Source organism: Pithys albifrons, chromosome 3 (genome assembly GCF_047495875.1).
Source record: "Pithys albifrons albifrons isolate INPA30051 chromosome 3, PitAlb_v1, whole genome shotgun sequence".
NCBI lineage: Eukaryota > Metazoa > Chordata > Aves > Passeriformes > Thamnophilidae > Pithys > Pithys albifrons.
Genome location: NC_092460.1, coordinates 22,537,923 through 22,563,308, shown reverse-complemented (window position 1 = coordinate 22,563,308; position 25,386 = coordinate 22,537,923). Strand labels below are relative to the sequence as shown.

Here is a 25,386-nt window from a genome sequence, read left to right as displayed (position 1 = left end):
CCAGTCCAGCCTCCTGCTCTGAGCTCCTGGCTGACCTTCTGTGACCCCGCCCTGCTGCCACCCAGCTCCCTCCCTGTGCCCCAGAGCCAGCCAGGCACTGCCCCCCAAAGACACCTCAGGGACTGTGCTGGTTTAAAGGTAAACCAGCAGGAGAAATGAACCCAACACAAAAGAGATTATAAGTCAGAGTTACAATTTAATAACAAGATTACAATAAATGCAATGACACCAAGAGAAATTGGTTTCAACCCACAAACCCAGCAGTGTAACCCAGCCCCCTGGGGCACAAACACAGTGGGGTTTGTTGGCCCCTGTGCTGAGCCCCACGTGGTTTCACCGAGTCCAAAGGAAAAGGAAGGGAAAAACCTGTTGGTGCAGATGATGGCACAGTCTGGTGGAGAGTGGTGGCTCCTCCTGTCCAGGTTCTGCTCCTCCTCTGGATCCCACGGGTGGTTCCCAAAGTCTCCAAACTCCATGATTCTCTCCCCTCAGGTGCAGGTGGGAGCCCCCAGTCCCTCCCCCAGGGCAGGGAGTTCCACACTGGGGGATCTGACTCTGGGATAAAGTCAGGGGGGATTTTGGAATTGTTGCTGGCCCATGAGCAGAGCTGAGCCCTCAGGTGGGTGTGGAGGTGCCAAGGACTCCCTGCAGGGGAGTTCTCCCAGCTCCTCTGCCAGGCTTCTTTCCCAGCCAGCTCCCAGCCTGAGGGGTCAGGTGTGCCCTGGGCAGCTGCTGCCAGTGGTCCATTGGTACCAGTTCCTGGGCAATGGCCCAGAGGGTTTAGAATGCCCAGCTTTGGTCACACCCACACAGGGATAAACTGGTCCCACCTGCTGAACTGGGACAGGGACCTTCATGGGGATGGGAGGAACTCTTCAGAGTGAGTTGTGTTTGCTTTTAGCCACAGTGTCAGGAGGAAAGGGTAACTGTGCCCCTAACAGGATGAGACACAGAATCACAGAATGGGTTGGAAGGGACCCCCAGTGCCACTCGCTGCCAGTGGCAAGGTCACCTGTTACCAGACTAGGGGGCTCCAATCCCAACCCAACACGTTTTGGTTTATACAGTAAGTGCAGAGCAAACCTGGGGGTGCTCATTAAAGCTTGTCTGAAATAAAGATGCTCATACAGGTGGGAGTTTCAGAGACCCTTATGAATGTGGTCCCTCCTTTGTGCCCAGCCAACACCTTTATCTGGATCACCTTGGTCATTTCTGTAAAATACATTTCTGTCCCTGTTTTGTCTTGGGGAGGAGATTTGAGAAAATGTGAAAATACTTATCTGTATTTGCTGAAGCAGCTGAGCAGCTGAAAGTTCAAATAACCAAAGACCATTTATTTTATTTATGTTTACTTTCCATATTCAAATGAAAATTTGTACACAATAAAATGAAACATATGTTCTTTTCTAATTTCTAGTGTTTCAAGCAAGTCCCTTTTGCTTCATGCCCACTCAAATATTTCACTTTTTTTGCTATGTTATTTCTATGCTCTTTGGCCTTTAGTGATGTTTGGCTGATGCATTCATGAAACAAATGCATAAAATCAACCCAATTTATGAGCCATTAATGCAATCATTTTTTCCTAAAGAAATTATGTCACGTTTCATTCACCTCGGAATTTTTTTTCCCAAGTCAATCACTGGAGCATTGCACACCTGAAAACGAGATAGTGCTGAAATCCATCTTGCTCTCTTCAATTAAATTCATCTTTATGTAGAATTCAATTAGTTGTAATTGCTATTTTGTGACAAGATTGTGCCAGGGACTTGCGTAGTAAGATAATTAATCTCGATCAGGAAATGTTACTTAAATAGTTTTCCTTTGTCACCCTCCAAGACTGTCATCAATCAGGTGGCGTGTGTGACACTGGTGGGCACGGGCAGCTTGCCCACCCCTCCATCTCCTGGAGGGAGCAGATGTTCCTGACAAACACCTTTGTTTGCTGTGGGTCACGGGATGTCTGATGAAGGCCATTCTGCTTTGTTCTTTGTTCGTGGGGAGCTCTCAGCTCTCAGCTGTGCCCACCACTGGCAGCACCCTCTGGAAGCCACCGGAGTGCTGGTGGTGCCTTCAGCATGGAACTGAGGTGCTCTCCACTCTGAGCTCTTCAAAAGCCCACCAGGACATGTCTTCTGCTTTATAACCCGATTTTATTAGTGAAGGATCTTTTAGAATTGTCTTTCTTACTGATTTGGGGCAGCTCAATGAAAATATATGCATCCTGGATTCCAGGGGAGACATGGACTGTGGTACTCCTTGGTTTAGGTTCCTTCAGTGCTTTCAGGCAAGAAAATAGCCAGTGCTGAGGCAAGGGAAGAGCCACTGCTTTTAAAACTAACCCAGAAAACAGCTGAGTAATAGGCATTGTCAGCTCATTTGATGTTTTTCAGCAAAGACTTAAGGATGATCAAAGAGCCAAGAGGGGGTACAAAGATTTAGGTGTGTAGTGGAGCAGCAGGAAACCTGTCACCTTATTCCAGATGAGGCCAAACCAACACTGAGCTTTGCTTTCATGTTTCATTAGACACTTGTCTCAGCCACAACACTCAGTCCACCTGCAGACAGCTTAGCCAGGAGCAGCAAAATTTGGGAGGCAGTTTTAGTTAAACTCCATGTAAGATGCTTTATCTGTCAAAACTTGGAGTGGTAAACTTTGGAGCTGTGGAGGCTCAAACTGGGGATAAAGTGGTGCCTCCTCCAGCCAGATGTGCAAGTTCTGCCAGGTGATTGTTCCATCTGCTTCTCTGGTATGGAAGAGTTAAATGGTGAAATGGTCTCTGGGTAAAATTGAAGCATGAGGAAAAATCATTTGAAGGTTACCTTGACATTTTCCTTCCATGTTCTTTGCGTTTTGAGGACTTTTCCAAACAATTTCGTTATTGAGATTGTACATGTATATATACACAGAGCCAGATAGATATCCATGTGTACACACACATACAGCAGTTTCCAGGTATGATTGGTCCCCAAACACATCCAGCTGGATCCAGAGGGCAGCCAGAACCTTTGGCCCTCTCTGGGACTGCATATTCTGATTTCTGGTTTACACTGAATCTCTACTAGTTCCCTGAACTAGTACAAAGAGTCCCTGAACTGTTCTGCTGTAAATACTGTTTGGAGCTTGGGATGAATATGGGAATCACTCGTGAACTTGAAGTTATGTAAAGCATGTGATCATCTTACTTTGGTTTCAACTCCTTTTAGTATGACAAGTCAGAGGGGTTAAAATTTTTATGACGTTAAATTGATAAAAGTAAACTGCCAGTTAGCTGGAAAATCCTGTTTCCTTTCTGTTGAGGAAGTTCTGTGTCATTCCCCATCCTACTCTCAGCACACTAACCCCACTTTTTGTTGTTCTGTCAGACCTGCTGATGTAGCTCCAGTTGGGTTTGTTTTCAGACTCTGTGCTAGTTTGCTAATTGCATGTTATTTAGCTCAGGTTTGTAAGCCTTTGCTCCCAGAAAACAGTGATGCTTTTAGAAAATCTAACCCTGTTTTCTGCTGGTAGGTTTGAGCCTACAGAGGAGTAGGATCACTGAAACATTGACTGTGCATGTGTAGTGATAAAAAGGTGGTTTTCTGTGTTGAAAAGAAGCATCATAACCTCTGACCAGCTGATACAGGGCACTAGAATTTGAATCACTGAATCTGCTTATCTGAAATGCCAATTTTCCTTCTCAGAAATGACAGAATTAAGATAATAGATGCAGCTTTACTGAATAATAGAGAAACAGCATGTGGATTGTAGGTCTTTGAATCCACTTAACAGCATGTGTAATTCTCTACATCTCCTGGGAAACAAAAGGTGATGCTCATTGATCCATAGTATCCTGTAATCTGCTACTTCTGTGAAATGCTGGGTGATCACAGAAAAATACCAGCAACATGCAGGGAAATAGGCACTGATTGCAAGTGGATGTATTGAAAAAGACTGAAAGTCAGATGAATTCTGAAATGGTAATGCTGATGGTTCTGGAAAGCTGCAGGAATGAATGGCTTTGTCATAGGATGTGATAAATGGGCTTCTGGCAGTGCAGGCTGGGGCTGCTGCTGCCTGGGGATCTGTGGAGGGCAATGAGGCTCCTGTTCCATCCTGGGGGTCTGTGCAGGGCAATGAGGCTCCTGTTCCATCCTGGGGATCTGTGCAGGGCACTAAGGCTCCTGTTCCACCCCTGGATCTGTGCAGGGCACTAAGGCTTCTGTTCCACCCCTGGATCTGTGCAGGGCACTAAGGCTCCTGTTCCATCCTGGGGATCTGTGCAGGGCACTAAGGCTTCTGTTCCACCCCTGGATCTGTGCAGGGCACTAAGGCTCCTGTTCCATCCTGGGGGTCTGTGCAGGGCAATGAGGCTCCTGTTCCACCCCTGGATCTGTGCAGGGCACTAAGGCTTCTGTTCCACCCCTGGATCTGTGCAGGGCACTAAGGCTCCTGTTCCATCCTGGGGATCTGTGCAGGGCACTAAGGCTCCTGTTCCACCCCTGGATCTGTGCAGGGCACTAAGGCTCCTGTTCCATCCTGGGGATCTGTGCAGGGCAACGAGGCTCCTGTTCCATCCTGGGGATCTGCCCAGGGCACTAAGGCTTCTGTTCCACCCCTGGATCTGTGCAGGGCAATGAGGCTTCTGTTCCATCCTGGGGATCTGCCCAGGGCACTAAGGCTCCTGTTCCATCCTGGGGATCTGTGCAGGGCACTGAGGCTCCTGTTGCATCCTGGAGATCTGTGCAGGGCAATGAGGCTCCTGTTCCATCCTGGAGATCTGTGCAGGGCACTGAGGCTCGTGTTCCATCCTGGAGATCTGTGCAGGGCAATGAGGCTCCTGTTCCATCCTGGGGATCTGTGCAGGGCAATGAGGCTCTTGTTCCATCCTGGGGATCTGTGCTGGGCAATGAGGCTCCTGTTCCACCCCTGGATCTGTGCAGGGCACTAAGGCTTCTGTTCCACCCCTGGATCTGTGCAGGGCAATGAGGCTCCTGTTCCATCCTGGGGATCTGTGCAGGGCAATGAGGCTCCTGTTCCATCCTGGAGATCTGTGCAGGGCAATGAGGCTCCTGTTCCATCCTGGGGATCTGTGCAGGGCAATGAGGCTCCTGTTCCATCCTGGAGATCTGTGCAGGGCAATGAGGCTTCTGTTCCATCCTGGGGATCTGTGCAGGGCAATGAGGTTCCTGTTCCATCCTGGAGATCTGTGCAGGGCACTGAGGCTCTTGTTCCATCCTGGAGATCTGTGCAGGGCAATGAGGCTCCTGTTCCATCCTGGGGATCTGTGCAGGGCAATGAGGCTCCTGTTCCATCCTGGAGATCTGTGCAGGGCAATGAGGCTCCTGTTCCAGCCCATTTTTTCCTGTCCATGGGTTCACCCACAGGGTGCAGACTGCAGCACATGGAGATGCCTGGGAGTGGCTCAGCACTGGCTCTGAACTGGGGATGTAAAGGCTGCTGATTTGAAGGTGAGAACCAAACCTTTAGCCTGTAAACCAACAGGAAAAGCGGAGTGAAGCCTGTCCCTGATCCACTCCAGCAGGTCTGTCAGGCTGTGAGCTGTCAGAATGTTCTTAAATACACATGCTGCAGAAATAGTCTCAGTTCCAAACTATGAAGGTGTAGGTCTCTGCTTCTATGCTATAATGTTTTGTGTGTGCTCATTTTCTTATTCAGCTTGATGAGGTTTTTATGCTCTGCTCCATCACTTGCACAGAGTTGCTGTTTAGGAGGACAGTGGTAACACTGGAGCTTGCAGAAGGACAGATGATTTTAAAAGATTTTAAATTACACATTCATTTTAGGTTTACCCAATAGCTCTAGTTTTCTGTTAGTTTTCAGTGGGATGATCTCAAATGCCATGCAAGGATCCTTGGAGAACTGGGATCTGGGTGGTCCCTGGGTGGATGCTGCTGTAGGCATTTGTGCAGAGTGTCCCTCTGTCTGTGCTGAGGCTGCAGGGCTGTGATGGAAGTGCTTGATTTTGCTTCCTCTGTGGGGGAGCAGTCACACAGAAGACAGCAGTTCTCCTATCTGGGTGCTGTAAGTGCTTCATTCACAGTAATCAAGGAACCTCACCCATAAACTCGAAGTGTTTCCAGATTTCTGGCTCTCAGACACCTCACTTTCTCTGCAGATGATACACAACCAAAAGAGGGAGAGGTGACTGCTGCTGGCCAGAGGCACCAGTGAGAACTTTAGTGGAGAGTAAGTTTGTCCAGCTGTGTTGATGAACAAGCCATTTTCAAACCCCTCAGTTCTCAGATTACATGAGCAGGCTGGACCTTGGCCTTGCAGGGGATTAAACACAGATCTGGAAGCTTTAATGTCTCCAAACTGAGTTATATACAATTGGCTGCTGTACCACATCAGGCCTTCTCTTCCTTCTTTGGAAAACCTCAATTCCCACATGGTGTGCACAGTTTGGGTTTGTTTTCATGGCTCTAAACTTGAGCTGCAAATAGGAGTGAAGCTTGTTAATAAACATCTGATCTCTGGGTAACTCTGGGAATAAGTGCAATTTAAATGATGGGCTTTGCTTCTAACAAAGCCAAAACCACATCACTGCAATCATTTAATATGAAATCAGTTCCTCTGGCAAGATAGCACCTTGAAAAACAGTGCTGGTTGGAGGGGCAGCAGATAATAAACTCTAAGCTACTCATTGTCGTGGGGGTGGCTCCCTGAGAAAGATAATTTTTCTCAGAGTTCAGGGCTTGGGGACTTGCAGCTCTTTAGGCAAACCCAGGGGAAGGGTGGACAAGGCAGACACAATGGATATGAAGCCTGAGCCATAGTGGTGGAATCCTCGACAGCAGGGCCATTAACCTTTAGGTGCTACTGCTGGAGATAATTGAACTGGTGGCAGTTTTTTTAAATTAATTTTTCTACTAACATTTTCACAGAAATTAGATCATACCTCAAAAAGGAAACTTTTCCAAGTCTCCCCATTGATACTTCTGCAGGTTGCTCTAGGAACACAGGCCCCAACTTTGCAAGCACAACTTGTTTATTTAATATAATTCTGCTGTCTCTGCACAGAAATCCAATTTTACTTTTGTACAATCTTCTGAAATTAATGAAGCCAGCTGAGCTTGCTAGTTTGGTTTATATGTTCATGTTGGCTGCCCTTATTTCCTAGATATTGCTGCTTTATAGATTAAAAATTTCTTTGAGTTACTGGGATTATGCTTTGATTTGATGAAAGCATGGTGTACATATGAGTGTTTGGGCACTCTTCGGTGTTGGCAACCTGGGAACAGGAGCTGTGTGCTGAGGACAGGCAGCATGAGCTCTCCAACTTGAAGCTGCTTTCCACTCCCAATGCTGGGAGTGCTATAAATCCCAAAAAAGGGTCTAGGCCATTCCCAGCATTGAGAATGCAAGTCAGTCAAGCCCCAGTCAAGGAAAGCTTTTTATTTCCAAGAACACCATTACATGCTTAAGTACTTTGTTGTCTAAATGGTTCATTAAAATAGTTGGAACAAAGTGTGTGAGAAGAGAAAATCAGAAGCAAGAATTTCCTTGGTATTCTTTGAGATCCTTCCCTCTGACTGTGCCTTTCCACAGGTGAGCAGTGCCAGCTCTGCCAGCAGAGCCATTCAATTGTCTATCCAAAAGAAAGGCTTCATCTCAACTGTATTTTCAGGTTGTGTTCTGTCTTAGTTTGAGGAAAACCAAAATGTTTACCAAGACCAGAGGAGAGGATTCCTCCTCAATAATCATGTCACCCCTTATTACATTAAAAAAACCCAACAACTTTAATTAGAAAATTATAAGAAGGATAACTGTTCTTAACTGCTATATACATATATATATATATATGTGTGTAGATACAGATACAACTATAAACAGATCAGAGCAAACTATTTCCCCAGCACCAAAAAAAAACCCAACCCCCAAAAGCTGCAGGTTCCTGCTGGTGCAGTTATATTTATGGACAGTGGCAGTGTCACACCTCAGCCACGAGGTGAATCCTCGGTCTGTTCCCAGCAAGGCAGAGACAAGGGGTGTGTGACTCATGTGGGGCAGGATGGAGCCTTTCCCGTGGGGGAAGAGCAAACTCTCTCTTTCCTTGTCCTTTGTTCAAAGGGAGGAAATGCTGGGAATTGAGGAGTGGTGGGAATTCCCAGAAATCTCCTTGCAGTCCAAGTTGGTCCCCAGGAAAAGGTCTGCAGTGTGTCCTGAAGCAGCTGTGACCCTCCTCTCTCTCTGGAGCTCAGGGTGCCCAGAGATGGAGGGAGGAAGGCAAAGAGCAGAGCCAGAAGGAGCTCTCACCAGCAACAAGAGCAACAAGGCTGGAGAAGGGACTGGAGCACAAGTGCTGTGGGGAGAGGCTGAGGGAGCTGGGGGTGTTTAGCCTGGAGAAGAGGAGGCTCAGGGGGGACCTCAGCACTGTCTGGAGCTCCCTGAAGGGAAGCTCTCGCCAGGTGGGGGTTGGTCTCTTCTCCCAGGCACTCAGCAATAGGACAAGGGGGCACGGGCTCAAGCTCTGCCAGGGGAAACTGAAGTTGGAAATGAGAAAAAAATTCTTTGCAGACAGAGTGCTCAGGCATTGGAATGGGCTGCCCAGAGAGGGGGTGGATTCCCCATCCCTGGAGGTTTTTAAACTGAGATTGGCCGTGGCACTGAGTGCCATGATCTGGTAGGACTGGAGTTGGACCAAGGGTTGGACTTGATGACCTCGGAGGTCTTTTCCAACCCAATCCATTCTATGATTCTTAGCAAACTGTGGCTCTCTCCCAGCAGCTGCTCAAAATGAAGTGAAAAGCCTCTCCCCCTCCCAGGTGCTGGGGGTCTGTTTCTCATCTCCACCCCTCCATTAAGTTGGAATCTGGAGATACCAACCACTCCTTTGTTCTCAGTCCTGCCACTTCAACTCCCAAAACCTTTGTGTTGGTAGGGAAAGAAAAATTCCCTGAAGGACCCCTCCCACCAGCACCGTCCTTTGTTTGAACCTTTAACATGTTCCAGTGATTGACACCAAGTGAGGGATGTTCCCTCTGTCCTACTTGCCCACACCATTCTGCAGAAACCTCTGGACTGGGGCTGTTCTGCTTCGGATCTGCAGCAAGGCAGGTTTGCTCCATGGACACGGCAGGGACCTGGGGGAGACAGTGGGTCAGAAGAGCCTTCCAGGCCAGCTTCTTGCCTGGCAGTGCCAAGGCCACGTGAGTTGCGGCAAGGAATGGTGTGCTGTAGCTCTGCCCTCGGTGCGTGACGACGCCTTGATTGCACTAATTAATGCAGGACATGGCTGTTTATCTGATAAATGATGCTCCAGACATGACAGCAGGGCTTCCAGCCACACACCCATCACATCCCTCCTGCTTCCTGGGAGGAGACCAAGCTCTTCATTAGTTCCTGGGCCATGAGATTCTAATTGGAATCCCCCACAGCTTGTTTCCTCAGGGCCAGTTGTTTGGGAGATGAGGATTGTGGAACAGAACAAATGCTGAGCTGGCAGTCACTGTGTTCCTTCTGGCGTCCCCTGGGAATGTGTCCTCCCTGATGGCTTGGCAGATCTCTGCCAAGGCGTGTGAAGTGATGCTTTTCTTTGGTGGCCAATGTAACATCTGGAATATAATTTTCAGTTTTGTTTCTGAGGGGGGGGAGTTTCCTGGGTGAGTGTGGTCCTTCCATCACCTTCTTTTTGTCTTTTGGGATTAGATCCTTAGAGCTCACCTTTCAAAAGGAGCACTGGGATCCAAACCCTGTGTCAGAGCATCCTCAAGCAAGGCTAAATACTTCATTTAGTGAAGCTGCCCCTTGGAATATAAAGAAATAATTTGATCCTCCTTTGTGTCTGAACATGTGGAGTATCACAGCATCAACCTGCACTGAGCAGGTTTCCCTTTCTTCTGTGTGCTGGCAGTTCATGGGAAGAAACTGTGCCAAGCAGCAATTACTCCCTGAGCAATACCCAGCACAGTGTTATAAATATTTAATATATTATTCTGCATTCCTTCCCTCAGTCTGAGAAAGATGCTGCTGCTCTCACCAAAGGTCTGACAGAGCTCAGAATTGCGTTTTCTCTCACACACACACTCCTGAGTTGCTGTTTGCAGACAGAATATCTTTGTACTCTGATGCTCTGAGTGAATCTCACTTCTTAGCCAAAAGATGATATATTTAAGCAGCCTTTATTTGGGATCAAGCTGGGGGTTTGCTTCAACTGCAATTACTTCATCTGTCACCACTGTGCGTTTCCATGCCAGAAGATGATCTTGGCTTTTCTCAGAGTGGATGTTTTTCTGGCTGCTTGCACCATGTCTGCATGTGCTGTGTGCTTATTTGTAGCCCCTGCCAGCAGTAGGTGGGTAGTGCTGGGCTCTGTCTCTCCTCTGCTCAACAGCTAATGAAGCGGTTGCAGCCATCTGCACTGCTGGCAGTGCCCTGCTGTGCCCCAGCTTGGCATCCTCCACTCAGAGTGTGCCCAGAGGGCTGGAGGATGCCCAGAGGACCCTGAGGGGGGGAGGCGGCTGTGCTGAGCCATCCCAGTGTGGGGCCTCTCACAGCATTATCCTCTCAGCCCAGGAAGAACCTCCACATGACTCTGCCCTCCTTCACGAGTTACCAAAGGTTTGTGGCGTGGATGTGGTGCTGGGCTAGAGAGTGACCTCTCCCACTGGTCTGTCTCAGCAAGAACAGGGGTCTGTGTGTTCTGTGACACTGGGGCTGGCTGCAGTCACACTGACATCTTCCCAATGCCTCAGCAATTCACTGTCACTGCTCCACACGGAGACGGAGGAGTTGAAGGTCTGTTTGTCTCCCAGATCAATAACACTCCTCATCTGTTGTCACAGCTGAGCAAAGCACCTTTTGAGCCTGTCAGTTCTCCACAGAATTCATTCCCTCCCCCCTCTGTGTCCATACAATGTAGGGAACTCCATCTCAGACTCCTTCCAAAATAATCTTCAGTTACACTGATTTTTGCCTTTATGAAAAACCTTTTATTTCATCAAAAAAAGCAAAATAAACCAGAATTTTGTATTATTGGTTAAGGTACCAAGAACTAATGGTGTGTTTCACTTGACTCTGCTGAAACATTGTGGAATAAGATCTCTTAGATACCAGTTTCTGGGAATCCTGTCCCCTCAGGTTTGCTCACCAGGCAGTGCCAAGAACAGGAGTTGGAGCCCATTGCCTTGTTTTGTGCTTCAGCGGAGAACTCTTGACTGGAATTGTGTTTATTCTTTTTGTTTGTGGATACCCAAAGCCTACTGAAGAAGCCAGCAACTGTCTGAATTTCAGCCCAATGATTTCTTGGTAATATTTGTGTTTTCTCCTGCAGAAGTGGGGTGGTTATGATTCCTGTGTGACAGATGGACAGAGATGGCAGCTCTATACAAGCTCATCCAGGAGTTGTTGATCCACAGTTTATATAATTCTTTTAGCCTTGAAAGCAGTTGCTATTACCAACAATTACACACATTCCCCAAGTTTCATGCTGACCACGTTAGGAGTAAACAATCCCAGTGGGTGCAGCCCTGTGAGCCCAGTTTAGTTACACTTCATGCCACGATTCCTCTGCCCTTCCTCTAAAACATCAGCAATTCACATGACGAGGAGATGTCATTCAACTGACTCACCAGTGAAACTGGGACAGATTTCCTCAACTCCTCACCTAGAAGGACCTTGCAAACTCCATGGAAACCAACTGGAGATACAAAACAGCCCCCGGGGTGGTTTGGAGCATTCCCTGATAATGCAAGACAGTCGTGCAGTTTGTGCTCTCTGGAGTTGTGCTCTGTCTTAGCTCAGTTTTCATTCAAAGCCTCAGGCACAGTTCTACAGTTCATGGGACTTTGGAGCTTTCCTAATAACTTCATTAAAATCAATGGAAATTGTGCATATCTGTATGTACATAAGTTTATTTTTAATAGTATCATTTTAATAGCTTTATCATTATTTAGAGTATGTACTTCTTTCTGGGCTACAAATGTCCTGAGTCAGTGCCCATAACGAATAAACAGGATTGTCAAATTTTCCTACTTGTTTTCTTTAGAAAACTTTCTTTAGTGCAACATTTTATTTTCCTGTCCAGTTAATTTGTTGAAAAAGCAAAGAAAAAAAAAAAACACCTTGTTTTGAAGTAACCTAAAAGAGATATATTTTCTTTTTTCCTGACATTCGTTAAGTGGCTCTTTGTACAATGAGATATTTTGTTTGCTGCAGTTTAATGACATTGTGTTCAGAATCTGGGTTGGTTTTATGTTTTTAATTAACTTTCCATCTCTGAGCAGTTTGAAAAGAAACCAAAATACGTAAATGGGGCTTTAGCTGGAAAGAAAGAAGGGGAGTGATTATATGATTATACCAAAATTATTCTGTTAATTCAGTAAGAACAAATTGACTTTCTGTACCCCAAATCCAGATCTTTCAGTAGATTTTGGACTTGATTCCTCCTGGCTTTTTTTCTTGGCCACTAAACTTTGGGTTTCGTGTTGTCAGAGCACTCCTGAGGTTTCCACAGCACAGCCTGAGTCTGGGGGTGGGTGACAAGGCTGGGCTATGGCACTTCTGGTTGTGTAGCCTTCCCTGGTGCAGGGCTTGCTTTTCATCTTTCTCCCCAGTGGTCTGTGTGGGAATCTCATCCAGGGGTTTTCTCCCATTCAGCTCGTGGCTTTTCCTCTCTCTGATACTTTCTATGTCTGATATTCTCGTAAGAAAACCAGTTATAAGTCTTTCTCCATAGAGCTGCTTTGATTCAATCCTTGTATGGGAGAGAGTTGGACTTGGTGATCCTCATGGGTCACTTCCAGCTCAGAATATTCTGTGAAATCAGTTCTTCACTCTGCATTTGATGGAAGGAATTGTGCAAGGATGGGAAGTTTCTAACACAGAGACTTATTTGAAGGGATGGACTCCAAGGCTCCCGGTGGCACAGCCAGAGCTGCAGTGGGGTCTTTCTGCCCTTCAGCCCACCCATGGGTGCCCACCACACTCAGCAGATGAACTTTTGGAGCCCTGGCACCCCCACAGTGCCCATGGGACTCGCTGGCACACTGGCAGCTATGCTGGCTCTGTGCTGCCAGCTTCCAAATCCATCAGATCTGTGGCTTCCTGTGCTTTGGCTCTTCAGCTGCAGTTACCAAGTGCACCAACAGCCACTAATCACACCTTGAACTGCTTGCAGCAGCAGCAGCAGCAGCAGCAGGGAAGTTTCTAGAAAACTGTCTTGGTAGAACAAAGTCTCAGCCATGTCTCGGCCCCAAGTTGCACCAGGGGAGGTTTAGATTGGGTGTTAGGAAAAACTGCGCTGAAAGGGTTGTCAAGGCTGCCCAGGGCAGGGGTGGAGTCCCCATGCCTGGAAGTGTTCAGAAAACATGTGGATGTGGTGCTGAGGGACAGGGGTTAGTGCTGAACCTGCAGGTGTCAGGTTGGTGGTTGGACTCGATGATCCTGGAGGTCCTTCCCACCTTTAATGATTTGATGGCTCTAAGATGGATACTTTTGCAGTGTATTTAGCAGCTTTCTGCCTCTGCCAATGGATGGGTTTGGACACAGGGGATACCTTGGGGTCTGTTGTCAGAAGGCAAACAGGATTTTTAATGAAGCTGTAATCCCACTCCTTGGAGCTGTGTGAGGAGTCCCCGAGGTCACCACGTGCTCAGTGGCAGTGGCACCGCAATCAAGGTTGTGCCGGGGTGGAGGCTAATTACGGCTCATTAGCATCTCCTCTTTATGCACAGCCCGTCGGCGCTGCACAAAGACGGCGGCTGAAAAGGGTTTATTTATAGTAGGAAGAGCCAAGACTGTTTGGATATTTTAAATCTGTGTTAAAAGCAAAGCAGAAAGTCACGCCGTGTTGAGCCAGGCTGGCACTGCCACAGCACACCGAGTGAAGCAGGAAAGTTAATTACAAGTAAATTAAGTTCACCCTTTGCAGTTGTTCAGCTAAAAAGGTGCCACAAAGCCGACATATGGCAGCCACCCCCTCAAAATTCAGCGCTATTCACAGATCTTGAACTGTGCAAGCAAACAAATTGCAGGGTGGAATAAGCTCCCCAAAGCTATTTCGAAGCTTCAGTGCTTTAGTTAAAGCTCTTTGGACAATATGGTTTGATTCCATTCTTGTACAGCTGATTCTCACTGTATTTGTGGCCTCCATCCTGTTTGGGTTTGTAAACATGTTAATAATCTTGGGGTTAAAAGTAAAGATTTGCCATTGCTTTATGAATACCCACTGTAAATATAATTAATGCAGTTCTAATGTGGATGTTATTAACCTCCATGTTTCTGGCTATGTGAGCAGAGGCTGCTCTATGGCTGTTTGTGTAAGGGTTGTTCATTATAAATGAATAAGTGCAAGTAACCATTTAAAAATTATTTCTTCCATGATGATGGAGTTTTCATGATGAGGCTTTGGCTGATGTTTTGTTACAGCTTGAGGAAGAACTGGCTTTACCTAAAAAATGTAACTATATTATACATAATAAACTTGAAGTCATGCTCAATGAGAGCAAGCCTAATTAATAACACCATGCATGTTAAAACATTGCTGCTCAAACATCAGGACTTCCTCAGGACTTACAGTATCTTAAGCGAACTCTCTGCTGCAATAATTCTTCAGGACAACTCTGCCCTTGCCTTTTTGGGTAGAGAATAAGCCACAGAATGTGAGGATGGCTGCTCCGTTGGTGGATAAATAAGATGTGATGCCCAGTGTGAGCAGAGCCAAGAAGAGAGGAGGGTTGGACTGCAGAAGAATTTTGCCCAGCTCCCCTTTCCTGCTGTTTTTACACGCATTTAGTGGGTGAAAGCAGTGTGGCCAGGAATATGTCCTTGGAAGCTGCCCAGAGCTGCTCTGCCATGACCATGGCTTGGTTGATGGGCACTGCCCCATCCTGGTGCTGCTCTGCCAGTGGGGACACTGTTGGCACCAGTATATTCTGAGGTCCTGCACCAGTACAGGTGAAGTGAGCTGGGATTTTGCTGCTGAGTGCACACAGTGCAGGGCTGGAAGGAGGAGACAGGTTCTGGAAAAGCTCAGTGTGATGTCTCACAGCAGGACTCGTGTCAGCCCTTCCCAGAACAAAGTGCTGTCACTCATATAACGGATACAGAAGGGTAGAGTGCTCTAAGAATATTGAAAACTGATCAGGCTGTGACTTACTCAGATCAATATTTCTCTAATTGCCCTTTCTCTAGTGCAGGAAAGGGCTGTTGGGGTTTCTGTTTGGATATTTTTTTACACTCAGGTGTAATGGCATGCTAAGTGTTCTGAAATGAGAAGGATGAAAATGTAAAGCCATTGAGCACTTGATGTTTAAAGACATAATATTTTTGAATGGTTTAAACTTTTAATTAAGCTTATACCTTAATACTAAGGATATAGTGTTTTTAATAGTTCATACTTTTAATTGAGTTTATACTTTAATAGCTTACAATTTTATTCTTTTGCTGTCATCTCAGGACTTCGTTGGAAACAGGAAGCAGCGTCTCAACTGACCCTCTCAGGTACTGTGGTAATAACAGAAGGCAGTTTTAGGTTTGAAGTGATAGAAATTACCTTTATTCTATATCAGGTGTACATCACATAACTTTATCATGCAAGGCACAGCCAGCAAAGTCATTGACCCACTGGCAGGTTCTTCTAAGAGTGGATAATTTGCTCTTTTCTGGGATTTCCAACTTGAAATTCAGTTCTGGCTTCAAACACTGTGTTTGCTCTCAGAGGAGCATGAAGGGGAGGGAGGGAGGGAAGGTGTGTTTGTGGAGACTTTTATAACCTTGATGCTGCAAACATCTGCCCTGTCCTGGCAGCTCTGCACTGCTTTGGTTGGGCAGTCTGGCTGTGGGATGTCACTGCTGCTTTGTGGTGCTCAGCATTTGGAGCAAAGCACATGCACAAAGCTCAGGGAGCACCATCACAGGAGTCGCTGCAGCAACTGGGACTGCACTTTGATCACTCAATTTAGAAAGAAACGTTGAGCCCTGTTAACACTGCATATCAAATGGGCTCCTGGCATATTTTATTCTCCTCCTTGCACACTTGAACAGTGCATCAAAGGCACACACTGCCTTTGATTAAGTTGGGGCAGAGCCCTTCCTTCTCAAACTGACAGTTGTTTTGGTACAAGTCTTCCTCTGGAGATGTTCTGCGTTGAGGATGTGACTTTTTCCCACATTATGTCATTTTAACCTTGCTTGAACAAAACAGTGGGAACTGTTCTGTTTCACCTTATTCAAATTAAAGACCCTCTATAATTAATCTTCCATTATTTTCCAGTGTAAAGTCTCCTGAAAGTAAAGCATATGCCCTGTTACCATTTCCTAAGCACCCACCCCCCATGTTGTGATATTCTCTTTGTCCTCAGCACAGCAACACTGGACAACATTCTGTGTTTTGGGCAGTACTTTTGTTTCCATCTCCCATTGTGACCAGACACTGTGTCTTTGTCTGGGAGGACAATGCAGGAAACAATCCCAACTTTCCCCCCTCCCTGCTCTTGTGCACATTTATTTTAGCAAGAGCATTGTGTGTCTGGGGTGTGATTTACCAGGTATTGCTGCCACCTTTATTCCAGGCTGGCAAAATCTTTGTGGAAATAGATGTTCTTACAAGGTTTTTTTCTTCCACTGGATTTTTTTCCATGGGAGGGTATCAATGAGGAAGATAGGGAAGAATTTTACAGCTGAATTTTAATGTTTGGTGGGAAAAGGAGGAGGGAATATTCTTGGAATAGGTTAAGTTCCCTGAGTGTTAGAATAGGCTTCAAACTCTTTAACTACAAATAAAACAGTTTCCTGTAGTTTAAAAACTCCAGAGTAAAACAGTCATAAAGGAAACATTAAAGAAATTGTCATATTATATCACCTAAACCTGTGGGTTTTTCTTAGTGTTCAATAGTTCTTGAGGAAAATGTGACATGTAGTCAACTTCAGTGGGCCAAGTAAGCCTGTTCTGGAGCTGTAATTACACAGAATTCAGAGAATAGAAGATTTCTTGTTAGTGAATGTTCTCATGAACCTGTTGAGCAAATTGACCTTTGAATGACCCATAAAATGGGATGTACCAATTAATATGGACCCCACCCAGTGTCCTGTCAAGCCATTAGTATTTCCTAGACAGGCTACTCTTTCTCTTGCTCAGGAAGTTCCTGTCCCCATCAACAAGGTAAGTTTGCCCTCAGAGAACCACTCTTCTAGTTCTCAGTGTTGGAAAGAGTAAGGGTTAATGTGAAAAATTTGCTCATGTCCATTGTAAAGGAGAAGGTATGAAAAAAATGGTATATTTTATATATGTATAATTTGGTTGGCACGATTTCTTTCATAGCCTGAACAGTATTTAATCTGGGTATTTTCAGTTAGCCTCTCTCAGCTTTGAGCTGGCATCTGAAAATACTTGGTTTCCTAATACCTAAATCTTAGTGTTGGCTTTCTGGAGTGTTTAAATGTGTCAAAATTTAAATGTTTGAGCTTGGCAGATGTTTGTGACACATTTGCCATTTTCTGTAACAAATTGATCAACCAGTGGTTGTGTGAGTTCAGAGGACAGAGGTGCAGAAACGACAGTCAGCATGAAGAGAACTGCAATTTCTTACTGTTCTGCTCCATGGATACTTTGGCAGCTTAGAGGCTTAATAACCAAAAAGAAAGACAGTATCAAATGATGATTAATCTATCTGTGGGGGGAGTGCCTGAATCTGAGAGATGTTTGAAGCCAAGTAACTTCGGTTTGGGTTTCTGAAGTGTTTCTAAGTAGCAAAGCCTCCCTTCCAATAAACATGGAGGGGTCAGGGCATGGTTGCATGTCCCTCATGTGGGGCCATCTCTGCAGAGTATGTCACCACCATGCCTGGCTGTCCCTGTGGTGCAGCAGAGCTCCATGTGAACACAGCTCTTTCCTCCTCCCTCCTGGGAAGGGATGTTTGCTGGGCTGGTACCTGAGAGGGCAGAAGGGGAGAGCACTTCGGAGAGCTTTTGGCATCCAGGTTTGCCCCATTCTTTGAGCAACCCAAGATGCTGGAAAGCAGTGCCAGGAAAGGGCCCTGAGGGGTCCTGGTCAGTTGGCCACGAGCCAGCAGTGCCCTGGAGCAGGAGGGACATCCCTGCCCTGGGGGCATCAGGCCCAGCATGGACAAGGGAGGGGATTGTCCTGCTCTGCTCTGCTCTGCACTGGGGTGGCCTCACTGCAATGGGGGAGCAGGTTGGGGGGACACAATGGAAAGGAGAGATTGAGCCATTGGAGAGTGTCCAAAGGCGGGACAGGGAGATGGGGAAGGGCCTGGAGGGGCAGCATGTGAGGGCACTGAGGGCACTTGGTGTGTTCAGCTGGAGAGGAGGAGACTGAGGGGAGACCTCAGTGCAGGGACAACTTCCTCGGGAGAGGCAGAGGAGGGGCAGGCACTGAGCTCTGCTCTGTGGGGACCAGGGACAGCACCCAGGGAATGGCTGGAGCTGTGCCAGGGCAGGGACAGCACCCAGGGAATGGCTGGAGCTGTGCCAGGGCAGGGACAGCACCCAGGGAATGGCTGGAGCTGTGCCAGGGCAGGGTTGAGGTGGACATTAGAAAAGGTTCTTCCCCCAGAGGGTGGTGGGCACTGACCAGGCTTCACAGGGCAGTGGGCACAGCCCCAAGGCTGCCAGAGCTCCAGGAGTGTTTGGATGACTCTTGGGGATGGGTCTGTGCAGGGCTAAGGATTGGACTGGATGTTCTTGTGGGTCCCTTCCAACTCAGCATATCCCGGGATTCTGTGATTTTGTTATATTCCCACCAACTTCCATGGGACACTGCTTGGTTTCCAGGATCAGAACATGCACCCAGGGAGCACCCAGGCAGCCAGGGAGCTTTGGGTGCTGCTGCATCCTGTGAGCAGCGAGGCCTTGAACCCTCCCAGGAATGACTTCAGCATCTTTTTGCTTGCCCAAAACCTTATTTTGTGCACCGTGTCTGTATTCCCTGTATGATCCCCACGTGGTAGGCATCATTCCACCTGGAATGGGGGTGGCCACCACACTGTCTTGGTCCCATGAAATTCCAGAGCTGCACAAGGCAGGAATGGCTCCCATGAATTTTTGTGTGTGGCCATTGAAGTATTTCACCCTGGAGTCGGAAGGACTCATGGCAAAGTGTTTTCCTACTGCAAGGTTACAATTCCTGTGCTCCACCTAAGTGGGTTGATACACTGTTTTTCTGGGCAAGTGGAATGTTTTTCAGGAATGTTCCTGGCATGTCACTATGAGGGTTTAGGCAGGTAACAACAACAGTACATCATTGTATGGATTTAGTATATGTAGTTTTAATATAGATGTTAAATATGTATATTTACATAGTTATAATTATTGTGCATTATACTAATATTAAATTATTTTATTAATATTAAATTATTTTGTTTATAGATTTATAAGCATTTAAATTTATTTCTATATTTTATATATTTATACATTACTGCATACTATATATTTTTATATTCATTTATGTTTACATTTATATTTTATTCATCAATATTTTTATTTGTATAACATATGCATTTAAAATATATATTTAGGGTTAATCAGGGTTATTTAGGTTTATATTTAGTATAAGTACTTTACTATATGTGAAAGTTAAAGATTTATGTAGTCAGGCAAGTCAATTTTCCTGATGTCCCCAAACTTTGAGATCAGTCCCCCAGTAGCTCCAGCAGGCACTGATTTCATGCTGGGGTTATTTTTTATACATCATTCTCCTCCTCAGTGGATTGTGTTCCCTCAGCCTCAGAGCTCCAGGGGTTGGCAAGAAAACCAGCCCTAAAAAAGGAGGTGCTGGACTGGACTATATTCCCTTTTGAAAGCCTTGTCAGAGCTTCACAGGCTGTGCCAGAGCTGAACTGGGAGAGAGAGTGGAAACTGTGGCTCCAGTGCTGAGGCTGCAGCACATCCCAAAATCCCTTCTCCTCTTAGGCCTGGGAATTCTGAGTCAAAGTGTTCACAAAATGCCTTTGTGAAAGAACTCCTTCTATATCCTGGGTGAGGGCGTGAGATGAAGCTTAATTTCCTTTGTTGTTTTCCTCTGGAAGACAAGGGGAAATGAGGAACGTGTGGAGAGTGTGGGGCTTTTCATTTGCAAAGTCCTAATTAGCATTTTCTCTGCATGCAGGGTGGGATAATGGGGGTTGGATGCTGTCAGGAAATCCGTGGGTACATGGCTGCTGTGAGCTGAAAGCCCAGTGTTTGAAAGAAATAATGAAGGTGAGAAATAGTACTCATTTTTTTCTGGAAAGGATATGACAGTGAGAAAGAAATTACCTTGTAAAGTGAGGAGACAAAGTTTTCTGAAAAGTTTCAGTTTAGGAAAAAATATCTCTTGAGCTTAGTTATCTCAGGCTCACTTTCCCCTTCTTCCTTGATCCTGGGAATAGCTGTTCTTGGTTATGGACATAACCTTTTTTCCTTTCTTTTTTTTTTTCCTGCCCTTTTTAAGGGACTGTCACGAAATTCAGACCGTGTTCAGACAGTGTTCAGACCAAATTCAGATAATGTTCCAATGGGGAAGACTCAATTTTATTTCTTTTTGGTGCCATTTGTTCTTGGAAACAAAGAGAAAAGGATTTCATGTTACTCTCTTGACACTGATGCCCAAAAAGGCAGAACAAACTGTTTAGAGACAGAGTTTTAGTCCATAAACAGCAAGGTATTTATTAAGACAACGTTGGGAAGCCCCCGACTAGCGTCGGACAAAGAGCTTCAAAATCTACAGTGAGAAGCTACAGTATTTATACATTTTGGTGAGGGATTACAGTATTCTTACATACATATTCATGCATAATTATAATATTGCAATATAATATTCATAGCAGGCGGAGTTGGGGCGGAGCTGTCCATTTTGAGGAATATTATGAGGGGAGATCCTGTTACTTCATCAGGTCGTGGTCGCATTCTTGCTCCTCATCCTCATGAACTCTGTATGATCTTGCAGTGGGTTTCGCCAACTATGGTGTTCTGGTTTCTTTTCTTGGGATTAACCTGTCAATTTGTTGTTTAGCTAAGCACAGGTCTACGCTAATTGGATCGTTAATTATGACTCCACTGAAGGTTAAACCTTATCTCTTGGAAACTCCCATGAAAGTTGGGTGCTCTTTGTAAAATCCCCTAAGTTCTGGCTTTTCTCTACTTCAACACCACCACAAATGGCCGAACCCAAGGCAGAGGCAGTGCCAGGAGGTTTGGGCCATCAGGAGTCACTGGGTCTCAGGGGCCTTTCCTCAATCCCTCTTTAGATAAAACTGCCCTGGAGAACAGGGGATGAAAAGCTGGGATGAAAGATTTTGATAAGAAAATCCTTATCCTTACCATGATGGCATCATTCAACAATTGCCAAGCTAGTGAACCCCAAGGGGATATGAGTTCAGGAAGAAAAAGAGGCTTGAACTTGAGGAGGATTTAGTTTTGTTGGGGGATGATGTTACTTCTCACCAGTCGTGTTTGCTTGGGAATCACCAGCTCTGGTGCTGCCCTGAACAAAAATCCCAGGAGTAAGTGCAGGCAGCACAGGGAATTGGGTATTTGAAAGAAAAGCCTCACAAGAAATTAGTTTTTAAAGGCCAAATCAATGGCAGGTTTTTCATGCGAATTGCTTTTCTAAGGATCTGTTTGTCCCCACCACTCACCCTGTCCTGTACAACGTGTTTTTAGGGAAACAGCACAGAGAGTGTGACAGGAACATTGGTGAATGTTGTTGAGGCAAAACTTACTGATTTCTCTCCTTCACTAAAGAAACTGCCAATTCTTACTCAAATATGAAATCATTTCAATTAAACTCACACAAAGCAGTTTTCTAAGAAGACGTGAGGCATTTGTGTGAACAGTGACAATGAGGAAAACCAGAAACCCTAAATATAACTTATATAGCTCCCTAAATATAGCTTATTATCCAGGCACGTGGAGCTAGATATGTGTACATGGAAAAGAGCCTCAGGTTAAGGTTCAGGGGTTTGGTTTTCTTTTTGTGTTTTTTTAAACAGTGTTAAAATTCTTGTGGGTGTTTTTGGAGAGGGGATTGGAGGCGGTTTTAAGTTTGTTTGTTTGTTTGGCTGGTTGGTTGATTGTTCGTAAGTTTTGTTTTAAACACCTGTCCAAGTGCCAGAATTTTTTGGGTTTAATTATTTCTTCAGATTCTGCTTTTGGTTTTGTTGTTCTAACTGTTGAACTCTTAAGTTCCTCTATACTTTATTGCCACCACTGCAAGCTCTAGCCTAAATGTTTACTATTGGTGATTTTCAGAAACTAAACAGAAATAACCAACTTGTAGTTTCCGAAAAAGGAAAACTGACCAGCAAACGACACAAGCATTGGTCAGTCTCCACTGGGACACTTCTTATTTAACAAGAGCAACAAAAGGTTTTTTAGAACATGATAAATTGCTGTTGAAGTTCTCTTGTGCCAGGAATGTTTCCTGGAAGAGCCCAGTTCTGTGCCAGGAACTCAGAGGATCCTGTGAGACCCAAGGGGTGAAGGGATGGGCACCAATCCCTTCTGTGTGAGCAGTGACAGGACGTGAGGGAATGGCCAGACCTGTGTCAGGGCAGGGTTAGGCTGAATATGAGGAAAAGCTTCTTCCCCCAGAGGGTGGTGGGCACTGACCAGGCTTCCCAGGGCAGTGGGCACAGCCCCAAGCCTGCCAGAGCTCTCAGGGACCCTGTGGGATTGTTGGGGTGTCTGTGCAGGGCCAGGAGATGGAGTGGATGATCCCTGTGGGTCCCTTCCAGCTCAGGATATTCACAGAATCATGGGATGGTTTGGGCTGGAAGAGACCTTCAAAGCCCTTCCAGTTCCACTTCCACCCCCTGCCATGGCCAGGGACACCTTTCATAGCCCAGGGTGCTCCAAGCCCTGTCCAACCTGGCCTTGGGCACTCCCAGGGATGGGGCAGCCACAGCTGCTCTGGGCACCCTGTGCCAGAGCCTGCCCACCCTCATAGAGAAGGATTCCTTCCTAATCTCTACTTTAAACGTGCCCTTTGTGATTGTCTTCTCTGATTCTCACTCCTTACCAGGACACGTGCGCGTTGGGATGGAGAGGAAGGAATAAAGGGAAACAGGGAGAGGTGGTAGAAGTGGGTCATGATAAAAGATAGAAATGTTTTAAATTTTGCACTCCTGTCTTCTCGGAACAAAAGCGGCCCCAGCAGAGGTTTAGGGAGCAGATGCTGCTAATTTTGCCATTTTGCCTCTCCAGCAGCTCCCAGCCCGCGGCACGGGGCTGGCTCCGGCGCCGGGGGGGCTGCGGCTGCCCGGGAGTCCCCGGGATGCTCCAGCGGGATCTGCCGGAGGGGCTGTCCGTCCCCGCCGGCTATGTGTGTGCCTGTCCCTCTGTCCGTCTGTCTGTCTGTCCCCGCCGTCCGTCCGTCCCCGGCGGTCCCCGCTGCGCGCCCGCCGGTCGGGGGTTGGTTTACCCTTCCCGCTGAGCTCCCTGGAAAAGCGCGTTGGGAACAAGATAAGCACAATCTGGCGTGTGAGCGGGAGGGTCTGAGTTCCTGCCTGCCTTTTTTTTTTTTTTTCCCCTCCTTTTCCCCGTTTTTTTCCCCTCCCCGTGACAAGAATCCCCCAGTTCCCGAGGTGCCGCAGACAATGGAGATGGTGCGCTGGTAGGGCAGGAGCTGATTAATGTGGGGAAAAGGAGAAAGGGAAAAGGGGAAGAAAAGCCTTGCAGCCCATGTGCTGGGAGCACAGCTCTGCTGGGGCACCAGGCACGGCTGTCACAGCCCTGCGAGCCCATTGCCTGCGTTTTCCCAAGTTCTGGGTGCTCAAAGGATGCTTTCCAAAGCTCCCTCTAAGCCCGGAGCTGGAAGATATCCACGTTGTTTGGCCAGAGGGCTTTTAGAATGGCCTAAAACAACCAAAAGGAGAAGTGGGATTTCTGTATAAGAGCAGTTATCCCGGTAGGATTGGGAACTTGGGGGAAGAAAAAGCGCGAGCAGGATCAAAGAGCGCCCATGAATTTGTGTCCTTTGTGCGGCGCCTCTTTGTAGGAGCGGGAGCTGCAGGTGCCGAGCCATGTGCGGGGCTGCCCGGGGGCACCGCGGGCACCGACACACACACGCACCCCGGCGATAAGGACAGCAGCGTGTTGGACTGCATTGGAGGCATTCAAACCATAACAAAAAACTCCTGTGTTGCTAAAAGCTCGCTGCAGAGCACGGGCGCTGCAGCAGACGGGTGGGAAAATGCTGAAGTTGAAGGCCTTCTGCTTGGATTACTGGCAGTTTTTATGTCTCCAGCCTCTTCATGGTTTCTATAAAAGGTAAGAAAACATTAACTCTGAACTCCTTTTCAGCATATGATGCCACCAGTGCTTCCCCTCGCTGTCCTGCTGCCTTGCTGAAAGGCAGATATGCAGAGGGGAGTGGTAGGGAATCAAGGAGAACTTGTGGCAAAGATTGTAAAGCTGCTTTTTTATTGCATTAATTATCAGCCAGCCTTGTCTCTGTGCATGCAGATGTGAAGGTGATGGTGCTGTTGGGTTTAACATCTACTTTAGGTCAGCTCAGCTCAGACTCAGTGCTTTCTCTTCGCTGATATTTTATCCTTAGGCACAGTAGCTCTTCCATGTGGGGTACAGACTGTAAACAGCACTGGGAGATTAATTGGAATGTCATGGAAATTTATGTAATGCAGAGAAGATCCTTTTTTTTCCCCAAGATATTCAGTAATATAATAGTTCATCGTTCATCTGCCTCCCAACACAAAGTGCCCATCAGAGTCATTCAGAGCAGTGGGCACCTCACTCAGGCAGGTCTGACACACAGCCCGAGTGATTGATGGTGAATGGCCACCCTAAAGAATAGCTTGGGGTGGCAGATGCATTGAGCTTGCCTATTTAATGGAACAGCCAAATAAGCAATTCCATTTAACATGTCCCTGAACTTCCCCTGATGCTTTTTAATCTAAACTTTTGCTTTACTTGCCCTTGATTTACGCTGCTAAGCAGAGGGAATTAGATGTGTTTGAATTTTCTGGGGGAAAAGTGGGAATCCCTTAATTGTTACCGAAACCCATGAGATGCTTTAAAATAGGATTCCGTTCTTGTTCTGTACACTTTCTGCTCTGGCTACCTATTGTCAGCCTACAGAAAGTGCTTTGTACTAAATGCTAATTGCAGTTGAATTTTTCATGCAGTGACTGAAGGCTGGAAAAGGGAACTGTTCCAATCTTTTTCAAGGTTTCAGAGGTGCCCCACACTTTCTGGCATTGAGTAATATAGGACCCTCATCTGTGACCATTGGCTTGTGGAGTTTCAAAAGATAGCTTTATTCTCCTCTTCTTGCAGCTTTTCACAGATTCTATTTCCAAGCCAAAAAATCTCCAGCTTAGTCTCAGCCCATTGTGATGTTTTCCTTGCTGAGAAACCATCTAAAATAATAGAAATGTAGCCAGACTCTTTTGACACAAATAAATACAACTAAACACGAGCTTTATATT

At 46.4% G+C, this 25,386-nt stretch overlaps 1 protein-coding gene across 10 annotated transcripts in view; it reads left to right on the top strand.

Moving 5' to 3' along the window:
• IQSEC1 (IQ motif and Sec7 domain ArfGEF 1) overlaps positions 1-25,386 on the top strand; it is a 356,985-nt gene that overhangs the window by 181,268 nt on the left and 150,331 nt on the right. For 2 of the 10 annotated variants that reach the window (XM_071550976.1, XM_071550975.1), the window contains exon 4: positions 15,398-15,442. The exons of 7 other annotated variants lie outside the window; for them this stretch is intronic. In XM_071550976.1, the coding sequence (XP_071407077.1) occupies positions 15,398-15,442 (45 nt within the window). Of the gene's footprint in view, positions 1-15,397; positions 15,443-24,186; positions 24,209-25,386 lie in introns of those variants that run through there. One more of the 10 variants, XM_071550986.1, reaches the window with a different exon arrangement.